Source organism: Arabidopsis lyrata, assembly GCF_000004255.2.
Source record: "Arabidopsis lyrata subsp. lyrata unplaced genomic scaffold ARALYscaffold_8, whole genome shotgun sequence".
NCBI lineage: Eukaryota > Viridiplantae > Streptophyta > Magnoliopsida > Brassicales > Brassicaceae > Arabidopsis > Arabidopsis lyrata.
The window spans coordinates 16,617,529-16,639,833 of NW_003302548.1; the positions used below are offsets into that span (position 1 = coordinate 16,617,529).

A 22,305-nucleotide genomic window follows, 5' to 3' on the forward strand; every position below is an offset into this window, starting at 1 on the left:
ACTACTAACCAATTGCCAAGCCATGGATTCGCTGCAGGATATATATACAAGGATAATAGCAGGATACAGAGAATAAGGTAAAACCCTAATGGGCTGTGGGCCGGTTATGGAGTCCATCCATATGGTTTATAACAACTAGATCGATTTTATAGCAATTATTTACTACTCTTTAGAAACGGATTGATAGCATATTCCAAAATACTAAACGAGTACAAAGATTTTATTCCAATTTAGTTACAGTATCAAATATATTATGCTTGGCGTTCAAGAGATTTGTGACGTAACTTAGCAGCCTATAAATACTCTAAAGCTTTACCTCTCATAACATCATCGAACACACAATGCAACTCTCTGAATCTGTAGAACGGGATTTGTCGAGCTTCTGTCTTTGGGCTGATCGTGTCAAGTTTAGATACCAACCACTGGTCTTCTCCGCTTCACTATATCAACATTCCTGATGCATGTTCATACCAATACAATAGTAAGCTTTTTTATATATAATATCCATATCACAAAACAATCAAAAGTATAAGTCTTATGATGCCAACCACATTTTTTTTGTTTCGGGTCCAAAGGGGACTGCAAGGACGAAGCTGGAGAGAGAGAAAGATGTGTTGCAGGAGCCATTTACATGTGTGTTATCCATCAGGTATAATTATAAATTCGATCAAGATAACCTATTTCTTAGCCAGATATGTCTAAATAGCATAGTTGTAAAGTGCAGCCTCTACATGTGGTTATGCTTCAGCAAAGGAGGGAACACCATCGAAGTGCATTGGTACAGGAGAAAAGCTAACCTCCACCATGTAAGAACTGCCAAACGCATATAATTTGAGCATCAGATAATTCAAGTCTCTAAAATTTAGATTCATACAGATATGGGATTCCAATATTATCAAAACAGCTGAAACCAATCTCTATAACTCCGAACTAGAAGGAATGGTGGATGCAATCTAAAAGAATATAACGGTACTCTTGAATCAAAAAGATTGTTCTCTACCTGCTTACTACAAGATGTTTTTTACTTGCTGACATATATATTTTAATAAATTGTAGACAGAATGGGCAGATCAAGTAAAGAGATGGGAAAGCTGAAAGAAGACAGCATGAATCGATGCCTCTGAGTCGAGAAACCACCTTTTTTTCTTTTGTGCCTTCTCCAAATTGATTTGGTCCCAACTTTCTTCAAGGATCCTTAGTCAGCCGACTTCGTTCATTTGGTTTAATCTCCTCGACGAGATTCTCATTTCTCGACTTCTCAGGCAATCCAAAGCTTCGTTACCTCCTGCTCTTTGCTTGGAAAATCACAATCTATGAGATATGGCGAGAAAGAAACTATCGACTTCATCGGAATATCAACAAATCTCCGGACTCGATCATCTGCAGCATACAATTCACCATCAAAAACAGGATCTCAACTTTCCGATCTGAGAACCCAGCAACAAGAAGCGACATCATGCAGCTATGGATCTCTCTCGGCTGATTTCTTCTCTTCGTCACCACTCACCATCCATCGTTTTCCACTACTCAAAGGAATGGGCTGGGCTTCTAACATATGGGTTCAATTATATTGTGTAATGGGTTTATCATATACGGGCTGTAAACTCTAATGGCCTTAATGCCACTTTTTAATTTTATGCAACGAATTAACAAAAAAAAAAAAAAGACAGCATGAATCCATATTTGGAAGCCAATCTTATATATATATATATATATATATATATATATATATATATCTTTTTTTTTTTTGTCGGTATCTTATATATATAGATATTAGGGCTGGGCATTCGGGTATGCGGGTCGGGTTCGGGTAAAACCCGATCGGGTATGGGTCTTTCGGGTAGAGGAGTTTAGGACCCAATAGGGTAAATCTAAAATATCGGTTCGGTTTCGGTTCGGATCTAATCGGGTTTGGGTCGGTTCGGGTTTAGATTTTTAAAACCGCTAAATACCCAAAAAAATCGGGTACCCATCGGGTTCGGGTATTTTATACCCAAATACCCAAAATTTTACCAAATACCCGAATTTTATCCGAAATTTTATCCTAATATCCGAATTTTATCCGCAATTTTACTCTAATATCCGAGTTTCACCCGAAAATTTATCCGAATAACCGGAATTTTTTCCAAATATTTAAAAAATTTACAAGCATCTCGCGTATAAATATATTTTGTCTTAAATATTTAAATATAAATGCATTAATTTTTGGTAACTATTCTCGGATATTTAGATATAAATGTATTTAGCTCAAATATTACATAATAAAAAGTTTTATATGTATAAATATATGTAATTTCGGGTAATCGGGTACTCGTTCGGGTATCGGGTTCGGATCGGGTTTTACCCTATACCCACGGGTACGGCAATACAAGACCCAATAGGGTAAATAGCTAATACCCGTACCCGCCCCGAACCGGTTTTTTCGGGTCGGTTTCGGTTCGGGTACTCGGGTACGGTTTTTCTGCCCAGGCCTAATAGATATCTACATATTATATTTAGAAAACAAATTAATATTGTAATATTTTAGAATTCTCATAACGAGTATGATTATTAAAGGTTAGTCCGATATACTAAAGGCCAAATCTCTTAATATTTATAGAATTATGTTACAAAATAGTAATGTAATGTTTCTAATTATTCATTGTATTTTCCTTTTTAAAAAAAAAAAAAATACACACATATTTGGCCGATTAAAAATAAATTTATAAATCGTTACTTACTCAAATAGTTACTTACTCAAATGTATGTTTTCTATGCACACATATTTGGCCCAATAAAAATACATTAAAAAATGCTTAGAACATAACAATATGATATATAGATATAGATGTCTTAAAAAAATTTACAATTTCAATCGGTTATAACTATAGATAATCATCAAACATTTAATATTATAAATTTTTATACAATCGTTTAAAATAACATATAGTCTCGCAGTGTACCTATAGATATAATATCCATAGATATAAGTACATTTAAATAAAACAAAACAATAGGTTATATCTATAGATAATCTTTAATAAAATAAATTTTTAATTTTTTTTTTTAAATATAGGCCCGCGGTGTACCGCAGGTTAATCTCATTAAAGTCTCATATTATAAAATTTGTCTTTTTCATTTCTATAAATATATTAACACTTAGTTGTCTGAAATATAAAAGAACAAATAAATACAATAACTCTTTACAAATATAATGCATACAAAATTTTGCACTACCACCGCTTTGTTTTCCTTTGTACAAAAAAAATAATAAGAGATATCATATTTCAATATTTATAACCATAAACAAAATTTACAAACCAACACAAATACTTGCACACAAATATATACATATATATATATATAAAGTCCTTACACACTTTCAAAACTATTTAAATATACAACAAACACAATAAGATGATACGTAATTTACACACACCGTACATTGTTGCTTACTAAATTGTAATCTCATTTTTTTTTTTTTTATTATAAATATTCAAACATACAACATACTAATCGTACAATGAACACTATATAGATTTCTATATACATTCTAATCAGACATGTAAATATGTAAATAGGTTATATAAATACTTATTATATTAAAAAAATATATTATTGATTGTTTCTCAAACAGACATATATTATTATTTAGAATAAAAATATAATCCCGCGGAGTACCGCGGGTCAATCCCTAGTAATTCTACAAAACCAAATATTTAAGGCTCCCAAATCCATTTCTATAATAATACAGATGATTGATGATGTTAATTTTTACCCAAATGTGAAGATGCATGGCAAATGTGACACGTGAACGGCACGATGGTGGCGTAAGGGGCGTTCCCATACGACGCAACACAATGAACGATGTGGTCAGAGCCAATTCTTTTGTTTGACTTGGGCAAAAAACAACGGAGCATTGACCTTGATCGACGGACAAAGAAGCCTCGTGCACTTGGCACTAATGGACATAGGTTACACTTGATTATAATAGACAAATAAGACTATAAACGTAATCAAAATCATTAATTTTACTAGCATGAAAAAAGAGTAATTTATTTACATTGTACTAATATACTATCATGATGTAAGTTATCCTAATTCAAATTAGTATTTAGTATTTACGTATTCTTTCCTTTTCTACCGCATACATACATATTTTCAATAGAAAATATTTGAATCTGTGTTGAGAAGTAAAGGTTTTGAAATGATAATAAATCATATTGTTATCATTGGCGGTTGCAGAAATTATATTTATCTAGGCCATAATCAGTGTCGGCCCAATATAATTAGAGGTTTTAGGATAAAAAGTTTATGGATCTTTTAGTTTTTTAAGAGATTTTTTTATATTTTGGACATATTAAAAAAAAAAACTCTTTGTCTATTTTTGAAAAAAAGATGAAAGTTTTATATATTTGGACCTAAATTTAGTACTTTTAAGGCTTTTTTATAATATTTTAGAATATAAAACAGTTTGGATCTTTTTTAGTACAAAAATATTAAACAGACCCTTTCTTTTAGAATTGGGTACGACTCTGTCGCTTTTTTTTTTCATACCCATTTGGTCCATGCTTGGGCACAATCCTAGGAAATTTGATTTTTTTATTAATTTGAATAGATATATTACAAAATTTAACTAAAAATTACATGAATTATGAAAATGAGTATGTGATACTTGCTCTACCCCTCATAAGTCTATGTCCGCCCCTAACTGTTATGTGACATACGTCTTCGGATCAAAATAAAACAACATAATTTTAAAAGATCCAAAGAAAACAAACCAAAGTAAAAACAAACTCATAAGCCTAATATAAGCAAGTGCATACAAATATGGGTCATCACACCATTATAAGCTTGATCTCGCTTAGCTTTGTTAAAAGCTTGTGTCTTCTTTGGACTTGGATACTTTTTCTTCTTCTGAAATACCTCCCAAGCTGTATCCTCACGAGCTCTCTCTCGCCTCTTTGGCCCTCCTCTCAAAGTCTGATCCGTTCGCTATCCCTGCTTCTTCCTTCCCTGGCATGTCCCCTAACTACGTCCAATTCTTCGATGTCGAAGAGAGCATCTCCGTCAGTCTGCCTCATTCATCCATCGTTGGTGGAAATTGTACATTCAAGGCACCTTACCAGATTCTACCTCAGAACATATGCTAGTGGTTTGACATTGTCAACTAGTCGTTTGGAGTTGAGTCTACTAGTTGAGTCTTCCATTGTTTGAGTCTTAAGTATGCGTCTGTCTTTTCTATTAAACCTTTCAAAAATTAAATCTTCTGTGTTTATATACTCTCTGTGAGAGAGATTGATATGCGTATGCTCTTAGAGAACTTTGCTATCATCTCTTATCATCCACTTATCAGTAATTTTTACTATGTGATGTCATGTCATACTTGTTGTTTCTCACTAGACCATGGACCAAGAAATACAATATTGTTTAGTCCTGTTTTCACTGGTAGGACTCTTGCCCAATCTAGCTGAGTGTCAAAAAGATTCTTAATAATCAATTTGGCTACATGTCATCTTCTGTTAGACTACTTCTGTAAAGCTTTTTCATTAGCTTACCTCTATGTGGTTTTTCGCCACCGTTGTTCAAGTTGAATCGTCATTTTGAAGCTGCATCCTGGGGATAATCCTTTTGTTTTCAGTTTTGCAAAGGCAAGAACCAAAAAAAAAAACATTATGCCAGATTCATAACGAGTACACTAATATAGTTTTATTTATTTATACATTAATATAGTACCTAAAATGCTTACATTTGAAAATTCTCATAACAACTCTATTAATTCACATTTGAAAGTTTAAGAGTAATGTAGTCTTTCACATTTGTTTCATAGTATTAGAAGAAAGATCTCTTTTGAACTATGATTCACTCACATTAGACATATATAGCGTTACCTTTATTAATAACACATTTTCAACTCTGGACTAATCATGGTTGTCCTGAATTGTAAGTCATTTTAAAATGAATATTTGTATCATAAAAATCGGCATTATTAACTAAAATAGAGAATTGATCAGAAAATCAATATATATATATATATATAATTGAATTTACCATTGCATTTTTAAGGAGGAATCGAATTTTTTTCTGATAAACGAGCTTTATATTAAAACTCTCGAAATGCTGAGAAGAAGAAGAAGAAAGGCTGCCTTTTCTAACTTGGGCCGAAATAGGCCTGTCTAATCTTTAATTTAATGGGGCTTAAAGTGGAAATATAGCCCAATAGAAGCTTCCGTGGTTTTAAATAGTTTTTTTTTTGTCGATTTTTTTTTTGGTAAACTAAAAAGAGTCTTTTGCAAAATAACCACTTTTGATAAACTATTTAAACATATAGCACCATAATGTTATAAATTAAGTAAGTAACACAACTAAAGAAGGAAATGTCTACAAAGTCCTTCACATTTGTGCTTTTGGACGAGCGCGTGAGGAGTGAAAAACGTGGGCTGACGTAGTGACGGTGGCAGGGATCGTGATGGTGATGGCCGCAATGGCGACGGTGGCAGTAGCGGTGGTCTTTCACACTCTTTTTGGTGATGATGATGATGATGATGGCGGTGGTTGTTGTCGCCGTGGTGATGGCGAGTGGCGACTTTAACTCCATTATCTTCATCATCATCTATTCATCTTCAACGATAGTTTGCAGCGTAATATGAGAAGAAGCATCCAATTCCAGAATCACAAACTTTCATTATCTAATTAGGGACCATTCTAATTAATATCAAACAATATAGAATCATCACCAAAATAGTATACTATTTATCTAAAGTCAACAGCGACTCCAATTTTACGGGGTGTGGGAGTTGAAGTTACAGCGGAGTAGTCGTGATGGTGAAAGTGACGCAGAGATGGAGCCTGCGAGTTGGATTGCTATGAGGCCCTCTGTCTCTGATCATGGCCAGGCCAACTAGGAAAAAGAAGAAATTTGAAGTGACCCTAATTAGATTGAATCAAAAAATTGGGTTCAATCTAATCGAAAATCAATTGAATCAAAAGAAGCACAATCCAAATTCATGAAAGAGAACTCTGAAAAATTCTCGTAGATGAAGTCATGAAGATGAATGAGAAAGGAAGAAAAAAAAAGGAGACGGAAAAAAAGCGTGAAGTTTACAGTTTTTACACCGAGGACAAAATTGTCATAAATACAAAAAATACAGAGAATATCAACTGGTTTTTTGTTTGATGTTAGTTTCTTAATTTATAAATTTTTTTGTTGGACCTTTTTGTGGTTTTGTTATTGGAATGTCCATAACCTGAAAAAGTAAAGGAAGCTTAGCTTTGTACAAGTAAGCAATTACCTATTTCTACTCTGTTTTTTTGCACTTAAAAAGTATTCACCTTTTGCTATAGAATAATAAATATGTCATTCACTTCTAATATCTAACATAGTTAATTCAATGGCTATCTGTTTTAATGTCTTCTTGTTTTTTCTATTAATAAAGCCAATTCCTAGGGCTTTATTCAGCAAAAGGCCAAGGAAGCCACTATAAAGATCTGAAAGATGCAATCGATAAGAATGTATCCTAAAATGTGTACTTGTTTTGACTCTCACACTCGAATTATGGGATTTAAAAGTTCATCGATTGACTTAATTCATATATTCAGGGGACTTAATTCATATATTAAAAATTTAAAACTCTCGAAATGCTGATTTGTTTCAATTTTTAAATATTTAGTAAAGTAGATTTGTTTCAATTTTTTACTCCACGAAGATAAAAGTGATAAATATCAATAATGAAAAGGATAAATCTCAACATATTGCATTTTTTTTGATAAAAAAACTTGGTGGGTTAAATATAGGGTTTTAGGAGGAGAAGATCACCATTTCTTCAATTAGGGCTTCTTTATTTGAATCTCTTGATTTTCCATAAGAACACATCCTAGTTCATGTCTCTGCTTCTAAGACGGCTCTCGAGGCTCCGCCTTGGGAAACCTTTGCTGGTAAGATCCTCGGTTCTTCTTTCTAATGGCTTCTCATCTTCCTCGCTGCAAACTCCTCCTTGTTCCATCCTCTACGTCACTCCTTGTGGAGCTGATCTCGGAAAACTCGTGATTTCGAATGCTGATGCACGTCACTGCATTAAATTGGAAAAGAAGGTGCCTCTGGAGTTGGTGGATAGTGATCCAATGGTGACGATAGGGGCATCACATGGCTGGGTAGCTACTTTGAAAGACGACGGAATCGTGCGTCTCCAAGACGATCTAAACCCATATGCATCGGATACAGATCCGAAACGCATCTCGCTGCCTCCTCTTGTGACTCTGCCTGGTTGCCAAACACAAGTTGTGACCAACGTGGCCATGTCCTCGTCTTCCCCGGAGGATGAGGACTGTGTTGTGGCTGTCAAGTTCTTGGGGTCTCAACTCAGCTTTTGCAGACCCGCTCAAGCTAACTCCGAGTGGCTCAACTTCAGGATCGCTAGCCCCTGCTTCTACTCCTCCCCTGTCATGTTTTCCAAGAAACATGACATGTTTCGCTTTCCCGGATCTGGAGGCCACCTCATTGGATCATGGGATCCTCGGGCACACAAGCACAAACCCAAGTTCCAGAGGTTGCGATTCCAGAACCTTCCCGAGCTGACCAAGACCAAACGGGAGCTTTTGCAATCGTGTTGCACGAGTGAACACTTGGTGGAGTCACGATCCACCGATGAAACGTTCTTGGTTAAGTTATACCGGAAGGTCACGGCCAGTGGTACCGTGAAAATGCAAACGAAAGCTCTAATGGTCTTCAAGCTTGACGAAGAAGGAAACGCGGTCTACACTAAAGACATCGGAGATCTCTGCATTTTCATCTCACAGGCTGAACCGTTTGCTGTCCCTGGCTTGTGCCCTAACTGGGTACGAGTCTTGGATATCGAAGAAAGCATCTCTTTCTATCTGCCTGATTCCTCCATCTGTGGTGGAAATTGTTCAAAACGAGCACCTTACCATATTCCACCTCAAAATATAGTCTAGCTATTAGTTTGGGAGTTAGAGTCTGAGTCTAGAGTCTGTCTTTTCTCTTAATTAAACCTTGGAAACATCAAACTATTTTTGTCTATGCGTTCTGAGATTGATTGATATGCATTTGGTCTTGAACTTTGTCTTGCTCTTTGCCTCCATAACTCATATATGTAGGATTTATATATCGAATATCGAATGTTGTGACACCCCTTTAAGCAGTGGCTATCAATTAGCATACATTACGCATTTGTTGTATTGACTGCGAATTAACTAATTGTTTTCACTAACCATAAACCTATTTTTTTAAATCTCATTCTGTCACTTTGGTCTTTATTTTCTCTTTTAGACTTTTATATGCAAATGTTCAGATATAAGGATCTAATATTTACCGTCCAATCCCAAAATCCATTGCTCTACGAGCTGCATCATTGTCCTCATCACAATCAGACATTGGCTCATACCATTTTGCATTTAATGATATCCCGATCTGACCACGTTGTTTCTCCTTGCATATGAAAATTTCCCACATTTTATTCTGCACTATGAATTATAAGATATTAAGATTGTTCCCTTCTGTTTTCTTACCTTGAAGTTTCTCTGGTAGGTGTGGTAAGCTGCAGCATGAGACAAGAGAATGTTATGAGCTACAACATACGGTTCGACCGATGACTTCCCCTCCTTACAGAACCAATGTCCCAGAAGTGAGCACCTCCCTGGAGCTTGTATCCCTGTGTCATAGCCTTGGATCGATACCCCATGAGGCTCATTGAAAGTGATCCAGTACTTCACTCTATCTCCAAATGCTTTGAAACAGGTGAATGCATAACGCTCGAAATCATCCCTGCACCATTTTTTTTTAGCGTAGGATTTCGTAACCATCTCACCATATCAAGATATCACATTTTTTTAGCATACTTACACGACTTCTCTGCTTAGCCATCCTTCATATCTGTCTTCTAAAGCTTGTGGGAGATCCCAGTGATACAATGTCACGTAAGGTTTGATTCGTTTGGCTAAAAGAGCATCTATTAGGCTGTTATAGTACTTAACTCCATCTGGGTTCACTTCCCCTGTTCCATCTGTTAAATTTTTGATTGATGGTTGTGTGAATCACATTTTGGGGGTTTGAGATATTTACCGTTTTCTGTGATGAATACAGGTGGGTTTCCATACATGTCTTTAAGATACACTGCCAGTTTCCTGATTCCCCATGGGACAATGTGTAGCCAGCTTGATCCTGCCTGTTTCAAGTAAGTTGTTTCTCATCAAATACAACTGTTTAGTTTCTTTGAGAAGCCAGTATGGATTAGGGAACATCTTCGGGTTTCTATCAGAACAAATACATACTTTTTCTCCTATAGCTACTCCTCCACGAAAAGCTACAACAATTAGGAGCAAACATTAGCTAAAACAACAAAGAAAGGTTCTTGCTTCTTAGATTCTCTCATTGATGTCCTGTTACGTCTTATCTTAGATTTGTTTGGATGAGGTTGCTCTGTCAAGAAGCAACCCTACATTTATCTTTGAGCTTAAGTCAACAAATGTGTTCTTTTCAGGTAAAACTTACATGAACCCTATTATATTGATCGACCGAAGTATCCGCATTGCTGAAATCCAATATCTTTCCTGTTGATCAAGAAAAAACTGATTTGTTTGTGACATTTTCTGATTTGTTTCTTTAATACCTGGTTTCTTCGTGAAAGTGTCCCATATGCTTTCTCCTTTGTACAGCTCCTTCGAACTGATGTTCTTGCAAGAAAATGTTGCGATTGTCAAAATCTTCTTTCTTTCTTGGATCAGTTTGGAGAAGAAGAAGAAGAAGAAGAATGTCACCTGGTATGCTGACGAAGCTGTTCCGAATACAAACCCATCTGGAAAATCTGCTCTGCTGATAGATTCTGAAGAAACATGATCAAGAGGGACGAAGAAGACGACCAAGAACGGAAACAGAACTAAGACGAGTCTCATTAAAGATTCCATTTTTAGGTCGCATGAATAGAGAAAGTGTGTGTGAGAGAGAGAGAGAGAGAGAGAGAGAGAGAGAGAGAGAGAGAGAGAGAGGGAGATAAAAGGGATGGAATTTTTTGGTGAATGAAAGATTTGGAGGAAGGAAATGGAGTTTTTGTGTGTGTTTTTAATTTGTAAAGTTGAAGAAGAAAGAGGAAGAGTGCAAAAGAAAAGCTCTCGTCTTTTGAAGGCTCTTCTTTGGTGTTGACATTTGTTGTTGATTTGTTCACTCTACTTTTACTGTACACGTTTCTTATACTTGTGCCAAAAACTTTAAAAGAAAATTGTACTCTCAGATAAAAAGTTTGTTACTAGAGACATTGATTCACCTATTTAACTTACCGATGTTTTTTATTTTATTTGTCGATGATCTGGTTATTTTTGTAACCCCAATTAAATTCATAGATTGAATAAAAAATTACGTACTTTATTTTTCGATGAGTTAATAAGAGGGTGTTATTTAATGATGGAGTTAAAATCAATCTTGGATTTTGATTCTAATAATTTACTCAGAAAACTCCACAGAGATTTCATTTCAAATGATTTAATATACAAAGATTTTACAAGTCTTTTAGTTTTGAATAACACCAAACTATTAAAATCTAATGAAATATAAGATCCAATAACACTAGATTTTAAAGTTAGATTTATAAATTAATACTATAAAAATAATGTTGACTTTTATAGCATTTTAGCATACATATCCGTTTATCTATGTTTCTTTTTTGTTTCTTAAATTTCTATCGAAAAAAAAAACAAGGTAAATCGATTTCAATATTGTTGGATCTGGGCTTTGTCTTTCAACCATTCAAACCAGCTCATCATAAAAATAATAGTCTCTCTGACCAGGCAGTCCATGCTAGATAGTCCATTCGGAAAGTGACAGGTCCACTAAGAGATCAGTCCGTCGAGGAACAGGCCCGTCCAACAGCAACCACTGTCACTATGCACATGTAACCTAATGATTCCATATCGATTCCGAAAAGGATCGAGGTATCACATCACTGTTATAAAAACAAGTATCTGACGACAAAAAAAAAAGGAAAGCTTGGACTGGTGTGGAAATCAGGAATTATCCGGTTCTAACCCTTAATTAACTAGGCTTGATACTTCGACTAATTAGATCGTCCTGTTATAGTAGATCGGTACCTGAATCTATTTGTATTATGCCGATCCCTGGTTAAGTTTAATAAGAAGTGCCTTTTATTCCGATCCCATATATGTTCTCCTTTAAGTTCGCGTTCAGGCCTACGATCATCAGTTGGCGACCACATTGGGAGGTAACAGAAGCTACTTACTTGCGACAACCCGGCATCGGCAGAATGACGGACAGAGGAAGGTAAACAAGAATTGATGGAGAGTTCTTGGAGGACACACCTGACATGGTCCCGTCGATCGTAGGAGAACTTAATGTACTAAGGGAGAACTTCAAACCAGAAGAAGCTGACGCCGGCAAGTGCCAAATTTTTACCAAACATCTAAGTGGTGCTGCGTTCGACTTCGATGAAAGTAGCCGAACAAGCTTTGTCGAGTTCTTAAAAGCTAACGTCGCCACATTTGCGTGGTCTATCCACGATATGGTCAATATAAGCCCTGAGGTCATATGTCATGAGCTTAATGTCGATCCCACGTACATGCCTGTAAAGCAGAAGAGGCGAAAACTCGTAGCCGAAAGAAAAAAAGCGCTTAATGAAGAGGTAAAAAAGCTGCTTGAGGTCGGGTCCATAATCGAAGTAAAATACCCGTCCTGTTGTAGTCAACAAGAAAAACAGAAAAGCACAAATCTGCATCAACTTCACGGACTTAAACAAGGCATGCCCTAAGGATAGATATCCCTTGTCGCACATCGAACGATTAATGGAAGTAACAGCAAGAAACAAGCTGTTATCTTTCATGGAAACCTTCTCGGGGTATAATCAAGTACTCATGCATAAGGAGGATCAAGATAAAATAGCGTTTGTAACCAATCGCGGAACCTATTGCTATAAGATTCTGCCTTTCGGCCTGAAAAATGCAGGGATGTTTGTATAACAGTTGGGCCATAAAATAGAAGTCTACATCGACGATATGCTGGTAAAATCGAAGCTAGCCACCGACCATGTCAAACACTTGAAGAGATGTTTTGCGACAATACAACATGAAGCTCAATCCGGCAAAATGTTTGTTTTGCATGACTTCTAGGGAGTTCTCGGGGTATATCGTTACCAAACGCGGTATCGAGGAAAAACCAAAAAAGATAACATCTATATTGAATATGTCGTCCCCTAGAAACAAACGTGAAGTACAATGATTAACTGGACGAATTATCGCCCTCAACAGCTTCATCTCAAGATCAACCGACAAAACCTTACCATTCTATCAACTACTTTGAATGGACACCCAAATGTGAGCAAGCTTTCTCCGAGCTTAAAAAGTACCTACCCACACCACCTATCCTCGCCAAACCAGAAGAGGGAGAGAAGTTGTACCTATATATCGCGGTATCAAGCCTAGCAATGAGTGGCGTCAGTCTGAGACTATCGTGGTGAACAAAAACCAACTTTTTACATAAGCAAAACTCTCGATGGCGTCGAGCTGCGTTACCCAACGATTGACTAAATTGCATATGATGTGGTAGTATCGACATGAAAACTCCGACCTTACTTCCAGTCTCACACCATCGTCATGCTAACCAACCAACCGCTGCGACAGATCCTCCATAATCCAGGCCAATCAGGACGAATGTCCAAGTGGACAGTAAAATTAAGCGAATACGATACGGAATACCTCAGACGAACGAGCATGAAGTCAAAAGTACAGGCCGATTTCCTCATTGAACTTCCTCCGAGCACCGATTCTGAGCCCCCACCAAAGGAGAAATGGATCATACACGTCGATGGAGCATCTTCCTAGCATGGTTTAGGTATAGGGTTGCACCTAACCTCGCCAACAGGAAGATTCTCGAACAATTATTTCAGCTCGGCTTTTTTGACTCGAACAACGAGTCAAAATATGAAGCATTAATCGATGGATTTAAACTCGCGTCTGGAATTGATGTCAAGCACCTACAAGCATATTGCGACTCTCATCTAGTAGCAAGCCAGTTCAGCGGTGACTACGAGACCAAAAACGAGAGGATAGATGCCTACCTAAAGATCGTTCAGAAGCTGATCAAGCAATTCATATTCTCCGCCTTCGATAAAATTCCAAGAAGCGCAAACGCCCCCGGCCCGTAGATGCATTGGTCGTACTATTCTCAACGTCTGATCCAAACCTGCGAAGAGTGATACCCGTCGAAAGCATATATCTATCAGTAGTATAGACAGACGTGATACCGTTTGCCTTGCCCAAACCAATACAGCAGAGGATCACTCATACCTCAACCCCAATGATTGGTGAATACCTATAGTCCAGTATATTGCTGATGGCGTTGTCCCATCTGATAAGTGGGAAACTCGACGATTAAAAGCAAAGAAAGCTCACTACACAATGCTCGATGGCCTCCTCTTCTGATATAGCACCAACAAAATTCTCTTCCTATGCATACGAAAGCAGGAAACTGAGAGGGTAATGAAGAAAATGCACGTTGGTACTGGTGGTAATCATTCATGACGGCATGCCTTAGCTTTGAAAATAAAAAAACATGGGCTTTATTAGCCGACCATGATAGCAGATTGTGAACAATTTATCGCCAAGTGCAAAAAATCTCAATGACACGCGCCGATAATTCATGCGCCAAAGGAAATGCTCACCATCTCGACCGCACCTTATCTGTTTACGCGATGGACCATGGACATCGTTGGACCAATATCTGCATCACACAACAAGAAGTATGCACTGATAATGACAGACTACTTTACTCGAAGCGGAATCGTACATCAAGATCCAATCGAAAGAAGTCAAGAACTTTGTCTGAAAACTATCATATGTCACCACGGACTTCCACACGAGATCGTCACAGATAATGGGTCACAATTCACTTCCAAGCAGTTCGAAGATTTCTGCACCAGCTGGCGGATCCGATTGAGCAAATTCACTCCAATAAAATCCGCAAGGAAACGGTCAAGCCGAGACACAAAACTAGACTATCCCGGACGGACTTAAAAAGAGACTGGACGGTAAGAAGGACAAGTAGGTAGATGAGCTCGATGGATTCCTCTAGTCCCACAAAATGACGCCACGATTATCAACAGATCAAACACCGATCTTTCTCGTCTATGGCATGGAGGCAGTCATCCCAGCAGAGGTCAACGTAGGAAGTCTCTGCCAAACGCTTCTTATCAGCCAGCCTGAATTAAATAATCAAATGCTCATCAATAGCAACGACGAGGTCAAGGAGCTCTGCGACCAAGCACTTCACTGAATACAAAACTACCAAAATTCTGCAGCTCCGTATTACAACAAAGCGTCCATCAACGCTTCTTCGACAAAGGCGACCTGGTCCTACGAAAATTCTTCGAAAATACCACAGAGTTAAAGGCCGGCAAGATGGGAGCAAATTGGGAAGGACACTATCAAGTATCAAAGTTCGTCAAACCTGGCATATACGACCTCATGACAATGCCGGGCATAAAAGTATTACGATCCTGGAACACGAACAATCTAAAAATATACTACTACTAAGCAGTGGCCAGACCCTGAGTCTTTTCGACGAAGTCACAATCGCTTAAAAATAAAGAAAGGGATGGCTCAACCATCATTTATCAGTTTGTAATGTGAACTACGATCGGCTTGATCCCTGAAAGGGGTACGTAGGCAACCTGTTCAGCTCCTCCTTCAGCTTCTCAGACTCTTCTGTTACGGTTTGAGCAAGATGTTGTGTCTTTATTGCATGCTTTTGCGCCTCATCCCTACACTCCTCCGCTATCTTTGTGAGGCTCTCGGCTTTCTTCGTACGCCAATCGTAGTGGTTAATCAACAAGTTCAGCGAACCCACCAACTACAACGATAGACAGAAACAGGTCATAGAGAAGAAGAAAACAAATCAGCATAGACAAGGAACTAGCAAAAAAGCTCAAAAATAACTAACCAAACACTCCAAACGAGTCCTGTCTTTATAAGCCTCGGCCTTTAAGAGCTCGTCAGCCGCAGGCTCCTTCGACACAAGAGGGATTATCCGAATAATATTCCCACAATCCGCCTTGATGCTCGACAAGGGGATGTCTTGCGACTTGTACAAATAATTGTAGAAGTGAGGTAAGGTCGGCTCGGTGGAAGGAAACGATCTCAGCTTCTTCGCCAGCCCCAAAACGATCTCAGCGGTCTTTCGCTTACGCGAACCAGACTCGCCAGCAACGACCTCCTTCGATGTTCCTTTACTCAGAGACGGCTCTGAAAGAGGACCCATGCGATTGGGAGTTTTAGAAGCATTGTTGCCTCTATCCTTAACCCCTTCGTGACGACCAGACGATGCCTTCTCAATCGTCTCCAAAGGACGGAGCAGTAACTTCCTCAGCCTCTTTCGACGAGTGACGGTCCTTTCCCTTCTCAGAGTTACCACGGCTCTGGAACGCGGTAGCAGCATAGTTAGGGATTGCCATTTTCACCATCTTCTCCTTCTTCTTCCTGGAACCGCGAGCTGACAAAAAAAACAAAGGAGCAAGCAGTTATATTTATAAAAAAAGGGAGTATGACTACACTAATACCTTTTGAATGCTTCTTTTACTTCAACTGAGGAACGAGCTTCCATTTGATTGAGTCCTGCTCTCTGAGATGATCCTGATCTCGCATAAAGTTCTCTGGGAGGTCTTGAAGGATCTTAGCGACGGGCTCTGCAAAAACAAAATGATAGAAACGACGAAAGTAGTTAGCAACAAAGGAGTTTTGAACGATCTTGAACGTGAAGCTAACCAACCGACTACTACCATGATGAAGGTTCAATTTGGTCTTATCACCAATGGAAGGATCTTCCAACACGTGTTCATTAACTCACACATAGAAATACCGATCCATCTACTTATGAGTCTTGGAAGGACCCTTATAGACAAATTTAGGGACATCACTCACGTAATACATTCCGGATTGGTCCCTAATCTTCGAAAACGTGGTCGCCTCCTCAAAAAAGTGAGATGTTACACTGATCAGCACGCCTCTTCAGAGCAACCATGTTTCTGATCGTCGCGGCTGTAAACTAGAAAATCGCCAATTGACGATTCTAGTAATATTGCATAAAGAAAGTCAGGAGAGGGAACCGAAGATTGCATTTGGTGAAGTTAACCTCATTCAGATTGATATACCTAGCTCTCATGACATTTCTTAGGACGATCGTTTGGCCCAAGAATAACAAATTCGAGCCCGTGAGAGAGTCACAAAAATCAACCATGTCCTGAAGGATCTCAGGCGTGATCTTGGTTCTTCCAACGTCAATAGGCTCGATCTCATCGTCCCCATCGGCGATCTCCTCTCCACGAGCAATCTTCTCGGCTCCTTCAATACCAAGCTTGATGAACGATCGTAAACAAAAAAGGTGAGGAGCTAAATGATTATTTATAGCCTAATAAGGGCAAATAAATGAAAAATACGGATACCAATAGGAGCGGAGCATATTTTCCGCGTAGGATTCGGAAACTAAGCCCACGCGGGAATATCCCGATTTCATGGCACAAACACTGAGGATTCTCCCTCCAAAATAAAGGAGGGCGGTGCCAAGAAACCATAGGAAATGAGACTCCTTCATCATCCTTGGTTAAAGCAACTCGTTCAAATAAACTAGAGGGAATAACTGTTGGACATGGGTTTGCCTTTCTAACATCCAAACCGGCCCATCAAGAAAACAATAGAGTCTCCCTGATATGCTGACCAGGCAGTTGATGCTAGATACTCCATTCGGAAAGTGACAGGCCCGTTTAATGATCAGCCTGTCGAGGAACCGGTCCATCCAACAATAAAAAGAAGTTACATCAAATTCAAAAATCTAAAATGTTTCTAGTTTGGTTTTTGGTTGGGATAATTTCTTCTACGAAACTGTACCACCCAAAAAATGTAAATTGAAATCCAAAACCCATCTCAAACGAAAAACTAAATAAGATTATTTCAAATTAAACAAACGTATATAGTTTAATGATAATGGCTAAAAATAAATAAAACATCGGTATGTTTGTTGTTTATTTGAGTAAAAAGAAAATAGTCGTGAATGGAAAAGTAACCAAGATAATATAATGAAAATTTATGTTGATAAAATAGGAGAAGAACACATGTAGTTAATTATACGTATTATAATGTTTTGACGTTTTTCTTTAAATAAATTGATTTTAAGAAATGTCGACCGCAAGGTGTAAAATTGTTTATTTGTTTCCCGAGTTTGTGGAGGGGGCCACAAGTCCAAATTTAACTGCATAAACTAATCAATATGAGATAACGTTTCTAATTAAGTTATTCTATTCTTGTTATTTCTGGTTCTATTAGACTCGTGTGGGTTAGGATTATAATATATTAAAATCAATGGTCCGTCAATATATATGATTGCAATGGTCCATATAACACTTAGAAAGCAGCAACATAAACTAACTGATTAATTTCAAAACTAATATAATTATAAACTATAAGTTCGTGGTATTTAGGTCTGAGCATTTAAATTTCGGATCGGATTCGGTTCAGATAATTTAAGTAAAAATGTTATTATCTGTTCAGATTCTATGACTATTCGGATCAGATTCGCTTCAGATAGTGTCGGATTCATATCGGTTTTCAGAAAAAAAAAAAAAAAAAAAGTTTCATTTTACTAAAATTTGGCTAAGTTTTGCAAAAATATGTATAATATTAACAAATATAACTAAAAAATTTATGATATCTAAGTTATTTAGGATATTTTTGTTATTTGTTATAAAATTATAATATATTAAAATCAATGGTCCATCAATATATGATTGCAATGATCCATATGACACTTAGAAAGAGCAACATAAACTAATTGATTAATTTCATTACTAATATAAACTATAAATTCGTGGTATTTAGGCATGAGCATTCGGATTTTGGATCGGATTCGTTTCGGCTCTATTTGGATTTGGATAATTCGGGTAGGAGAGTTTATTAATTGTTTGAATTTTATGACTATTCGGATCGGTTTCAGTTTGGATAGTTTCGGATTTAGATCGGTTTTCGGGGAAAAAAAATTTAGAAAATGTTCAATTTAAATAATAAAAAAAAAAGAGTTTAATCTTACTAAAATTTGGCTAAGTTTTGCAAAAATATGTATAATTTTAACAAATATAACTAAAAAATTTCCGATATATAACGTTATTTAGGATATTTTTGTTATTTGTTATAAAATTATAGCTAAATAAAACTAATATTTTTGGATATTTTTTCGGTTTTCGGTTCGGATCGGATTTGGTTCAGATGATTCGGGTAGGAAAATTCCTTATCCGTTTGGATTTTGTGATTATTTGGTTCGAGTTCGGAGTTGGATCGGTTTCGGATCGGATTTCGAATTTTATGCCCAAGACTAATGGACTAGTGTTATTAATAAGAAAATGAGAGCATGCATATCTTTATTAATTTAATTTAGTAAAAACAAATGACGATATACAATTAGAAATCAACACCTGAAAGCGGCGGGACCCACTATATAACGGCGCCACACACCTTTATTATGTTAAAAAAAAAAAAAGAAGAAGAAGACAAAAACTTTTGAGGATGATGATGATGATGATGCTGCGTGGGGCCATGGCTGCGAGATCAAATCTTTCCGGTGGGGTCCTCGCCTTTGCTGGAAGAACAAATGTCTCCGGCGGAGTCTTCGCGTTGGCTGCGAGGAGAAACTTCTCCGATCATTCCGATTCTTCCGCGGAAGAGGCCAGGCTAAATGAAAATCAGCTTCGCCTACAGGCAAGACTCCTTGCTGATCAAGCTTTAAAAGACTCAAAGAAACGGCTTGGGCTAGTTGACCAAACCTACCTTGCAAGAGCAATCAAGACTTGTGAAAGGAAAAGTTCGAAGTTCTGGAAGCGGGTTTATAAAGTGGAGAAGAAGATGCTCGCTGAGAAGAAGAAGAAGATGCTCGCTGAGAAGAAGAAGAAGAATGGCGACCAAATCTCTTAATTTTGTTATGTGATTTGTGTTGTTATATGATTAAAAGCAGTCTTTGAACTGTCAACGTCGCGCATTAATAAAGACACCTGCTTTTTCTTTATCCTGACTTTTTTCCTATTTTATTCCGGCGTATTAAATGGTCAAACACACAATTAGCAACAAAACAAAGCACTCGAATTTTCAAATCTTTCTCTCGCTCTTTCGAATCCTTCTCTCTGTTTCTTGTGGATTTTTTGTTTCCGTTTTGATTAATCGCATCTGAAGATCTCTCTGGTATCGAAAAATGGGTGAGAACGCCATCTCAGGTTCGTTTCGAAATCTTTCTTTCTTTTGTTCTTGATCTGTCGCTGTCGAATGATCTTTAATGAAGCTGGATTTGAGTTGGGTTTTCGTTTTCCATGGAATTAAGTATCTGGGTTTCATTGTTTTGCCTTAAAGTTTTGTTCTTTGATCATATATCTTCTTGGGTTTGTTCTATGGATCTCTGTTTGTTTCTGTGGAAAAACGAAATCTGTGCATGCGACAAGTCTTTTATCTTGTGTTATCGTTTGATTGACAAAATCGAGGAACTTTAGAGTTGTTGTTAGAATTCGAATTTGATTTTCATTTCTCTTTTGGTAATAGGTAATCTCAAGAATCTAAAAGATCGATACAAGAGATTCAGAAACTCTTGTGGTATGTTTCGGTGAAATGTGATTGAATTTTTTCCAACGGTTGGAGGTGTTTCACTAGCTGAAACACCAGCTTTCAAGAAGGCTCCTGGAGGAGCTCCCGCAAATGTAGCTGTTGGTGTCTCTAGACTTGGACCACTTGGTGGTTCGTCTGCTTTCATTGGAAAGGTCTGAGATTTTTGACTCAGAATTGATGATGAACTAAGGGGTTTTGTTTTGAATCCAATCTTAGTTTCAGTTTTGTTTATAAACTCAGGTTGGTGATGATGAGTTTGGAAGAATGTTAGCTGATATTCTAAGGCTTAACAATGTCGATAACTCTGGGATGAGGTTCGATCACAATGCACGGACTGCTCTTGCGTTTGTTACACTAAGAGGTGATGGAGAGAGGGAGTTTTTGTTCTTCAGGCATCCGAGTGCTGATATGCTTCTTTTGGAATCTGAGCTTGATAAAGACCTCATCCAAAAGGTGAACTCTTTTCATCTTTTGATCCACATTTGGAATGAGACTAAGTCCACTGGTTTGTTTTTGTTTTAAGTACAGGCCAAGATCTTTCACTACGGATCTATCAGTTTGATTGAGGAACCTTGCCGTTCTACTCAGCTTGCAGCTATGAAAATCGCTAAATCCGCAGGGAGTCTTTTATCTTATGACCCGAATTTGAGATTGCCATTGTGGCCATCAGAAGAAGCTGCAAGGAAAGAGATCATGAGTATCTGGAATTTAGCTGATGTTATAAAGGTATGATCTTTTTTTTTTACTACCGATAAAGATCAGATCAGATGCATTCCTCGTACTTAAAAATGACACAAGTCGTGTTGAGTGTTTTTCAGATTAGCGAGGATGAGATTACATTCCTGACCGGTGGTGATGATCCCTATGATGATGATGTGGTGTTGCAAAAGCTCTTTCATCCCAATCTTAAGCTTCTTGTTGTTTCAAAGGACCTAATGGCTGTAGATACTACACTAAGGTTTGCTTCTCTTTATTTTTTCTATCTTCTTCGATATCAAATCGGTATTAGATTGCTTATTCTTGTTGCTATATTGTATTGTAGGAGTTTAAAGGCAGAGTTGGTGGAGTAAAAGTGAAGCCAGTTGATACAACCGGTGCAGGAGATGCATTCGTGAGCGGGTTATTGAACAGCTTAGCTTCTGAACTCACTCTTCTCAAGGTACTTACTTATCTCTAACATTTTACCTTCTCTGGCTTTTTGTAACTAAGACTATGAATCAATGACATTATGTGAAATTTTGCAGGATGAGAAGAAACTAAGAGAGGCGCTTATATTCGCAAACGCTTGTGGAGCCATTACGGTAACAGAGAGAGGAGCTATTCCGGCCATGCCCAGCATGGATGCTGTTGAAGATCTTCTGACTTCTACTCGTTCCTAAAATGCTTCAAAAAGTCTCTTTTGAGTGTATCAATTCATTACCTTTTACTGTATTTTTGGTTTTTAAATCTTTTTCCCCCAATTTGTAGGAACTCAAGAATGTTGTGTGTGTGTTTTTAGTTTGTTGATCTATCCCGGAGTTTTAGTATTGGGGTGGTTTGGTTTTTATATCAAGTTAGGTTCTACAAGGAACAAATTCATGCTTTGTAAAACTACTTGCCGTTTTTATGTAACGAGAACGACACACACTCTTTAAACCAAAACATGAAATTGTTCGCTTCGAACTATTTAATTGATATTTA

The 22,305-nt window shown here is 37.4% G+C and overlaps 3 protein-coding genes, 2 long non-coding RNA genes and 1 pseudogene across 6 annotated transcripts in view; 4 read left to right on the top strand and 2 right to left on the bottom strand.

Annotated features, from left to right (window-relative positions):
• Positions 1–1,631, bottom strand: part of LOC110227579 — a 4,075-nt gene extending 2,444 nt beyond the window's left edge. The window contains exons 1-3 of one of the 2 annotated variants that reach the window (XR_002331284.1): positions 1,138–1,631; positions 549–813; positions 317–454 (exon numbers count right to left, since the gene is read on the bottom strand). This is a non-coding gene — a long non-coding RNA (uncharacterized LOC110227579). The remainder of the gene's footprint in view (positions 1–316; positions 455–548; positions 814–1,137) is intronic. The other variant, XR_002331285.1, reaches the window with a different exon arrangement.
• The window catches only part of LOC9300416, a 12,277-nt gene extending 7,144 nt beyond the window's left edge, over positions 1–5,133 (top strand). Inside the window, 1 exon segment of the mRNA XM_021022147.1 lies at positions 4,976–5,133. Coding sequence (XP_020877806.1) covers positions 4,976–5,132 — 157 coding nt within the window. The 3' untranslated portion in view covers position 5,133.
• A 2,629-nt stretch (positions 5,134–7,762) lies between these two features.
• Positions 7,763–9,057, top strand: LOC110228192. Its single transcript, XM_021024810.1, has one exon. The coding sequence runs from the start codon at positions 7,861–7,863 to the stop codon at positions 8,929–8,931; it is 1,071 nt and encodes a 356-aa protein (XP_020880469.1). The 5' UTR covers positions 7,763–7,860; the 3' UTR covers positions 8,932–9,057.
• Positions 9,058–9,081: 24 nt separating this feature from the next.
• On the bottom strand, positions 9,082–11,055 carry LOC9300417 (annotated as a pseudogene).
• LOC110228208 lies at positions 10,308–10,848 on the top strand. The gene is made up of 2 exons (XR_002331788.1): positions 10,308–10,475; positions 10,720–10,848. It is a non-coding gene; the product is annotated as an uncharacterized LOC110228208 (long non-coding RNA).
• Positions 11,056–20,096: 9,041 nt separating the features above from the next.
• Positions 20,097–22,177, top strand: LOC9300418 (probable fructokinase-7). The gene is given in 8 exon segments (XM_021024840.1): positions 20,097–20,243; positions 20,563–20,777; positions 20,866–21,078; positions 21,154–21,351; positions 21,444–21,546; positions 21,549–21,583; positions 21,668–21,784; positions 21,870–22,177. Coding segments are annotated over 6 exon segments (777 nt in total). The 5' UTR covers positions 20,097–20,243; positions 20,563–20,777; positions 20,866–20,889; the 3' UTR covers positions 22,005–22,177.
• Positions 22,178–22,305: the final 128 nt, after the last annotated feature.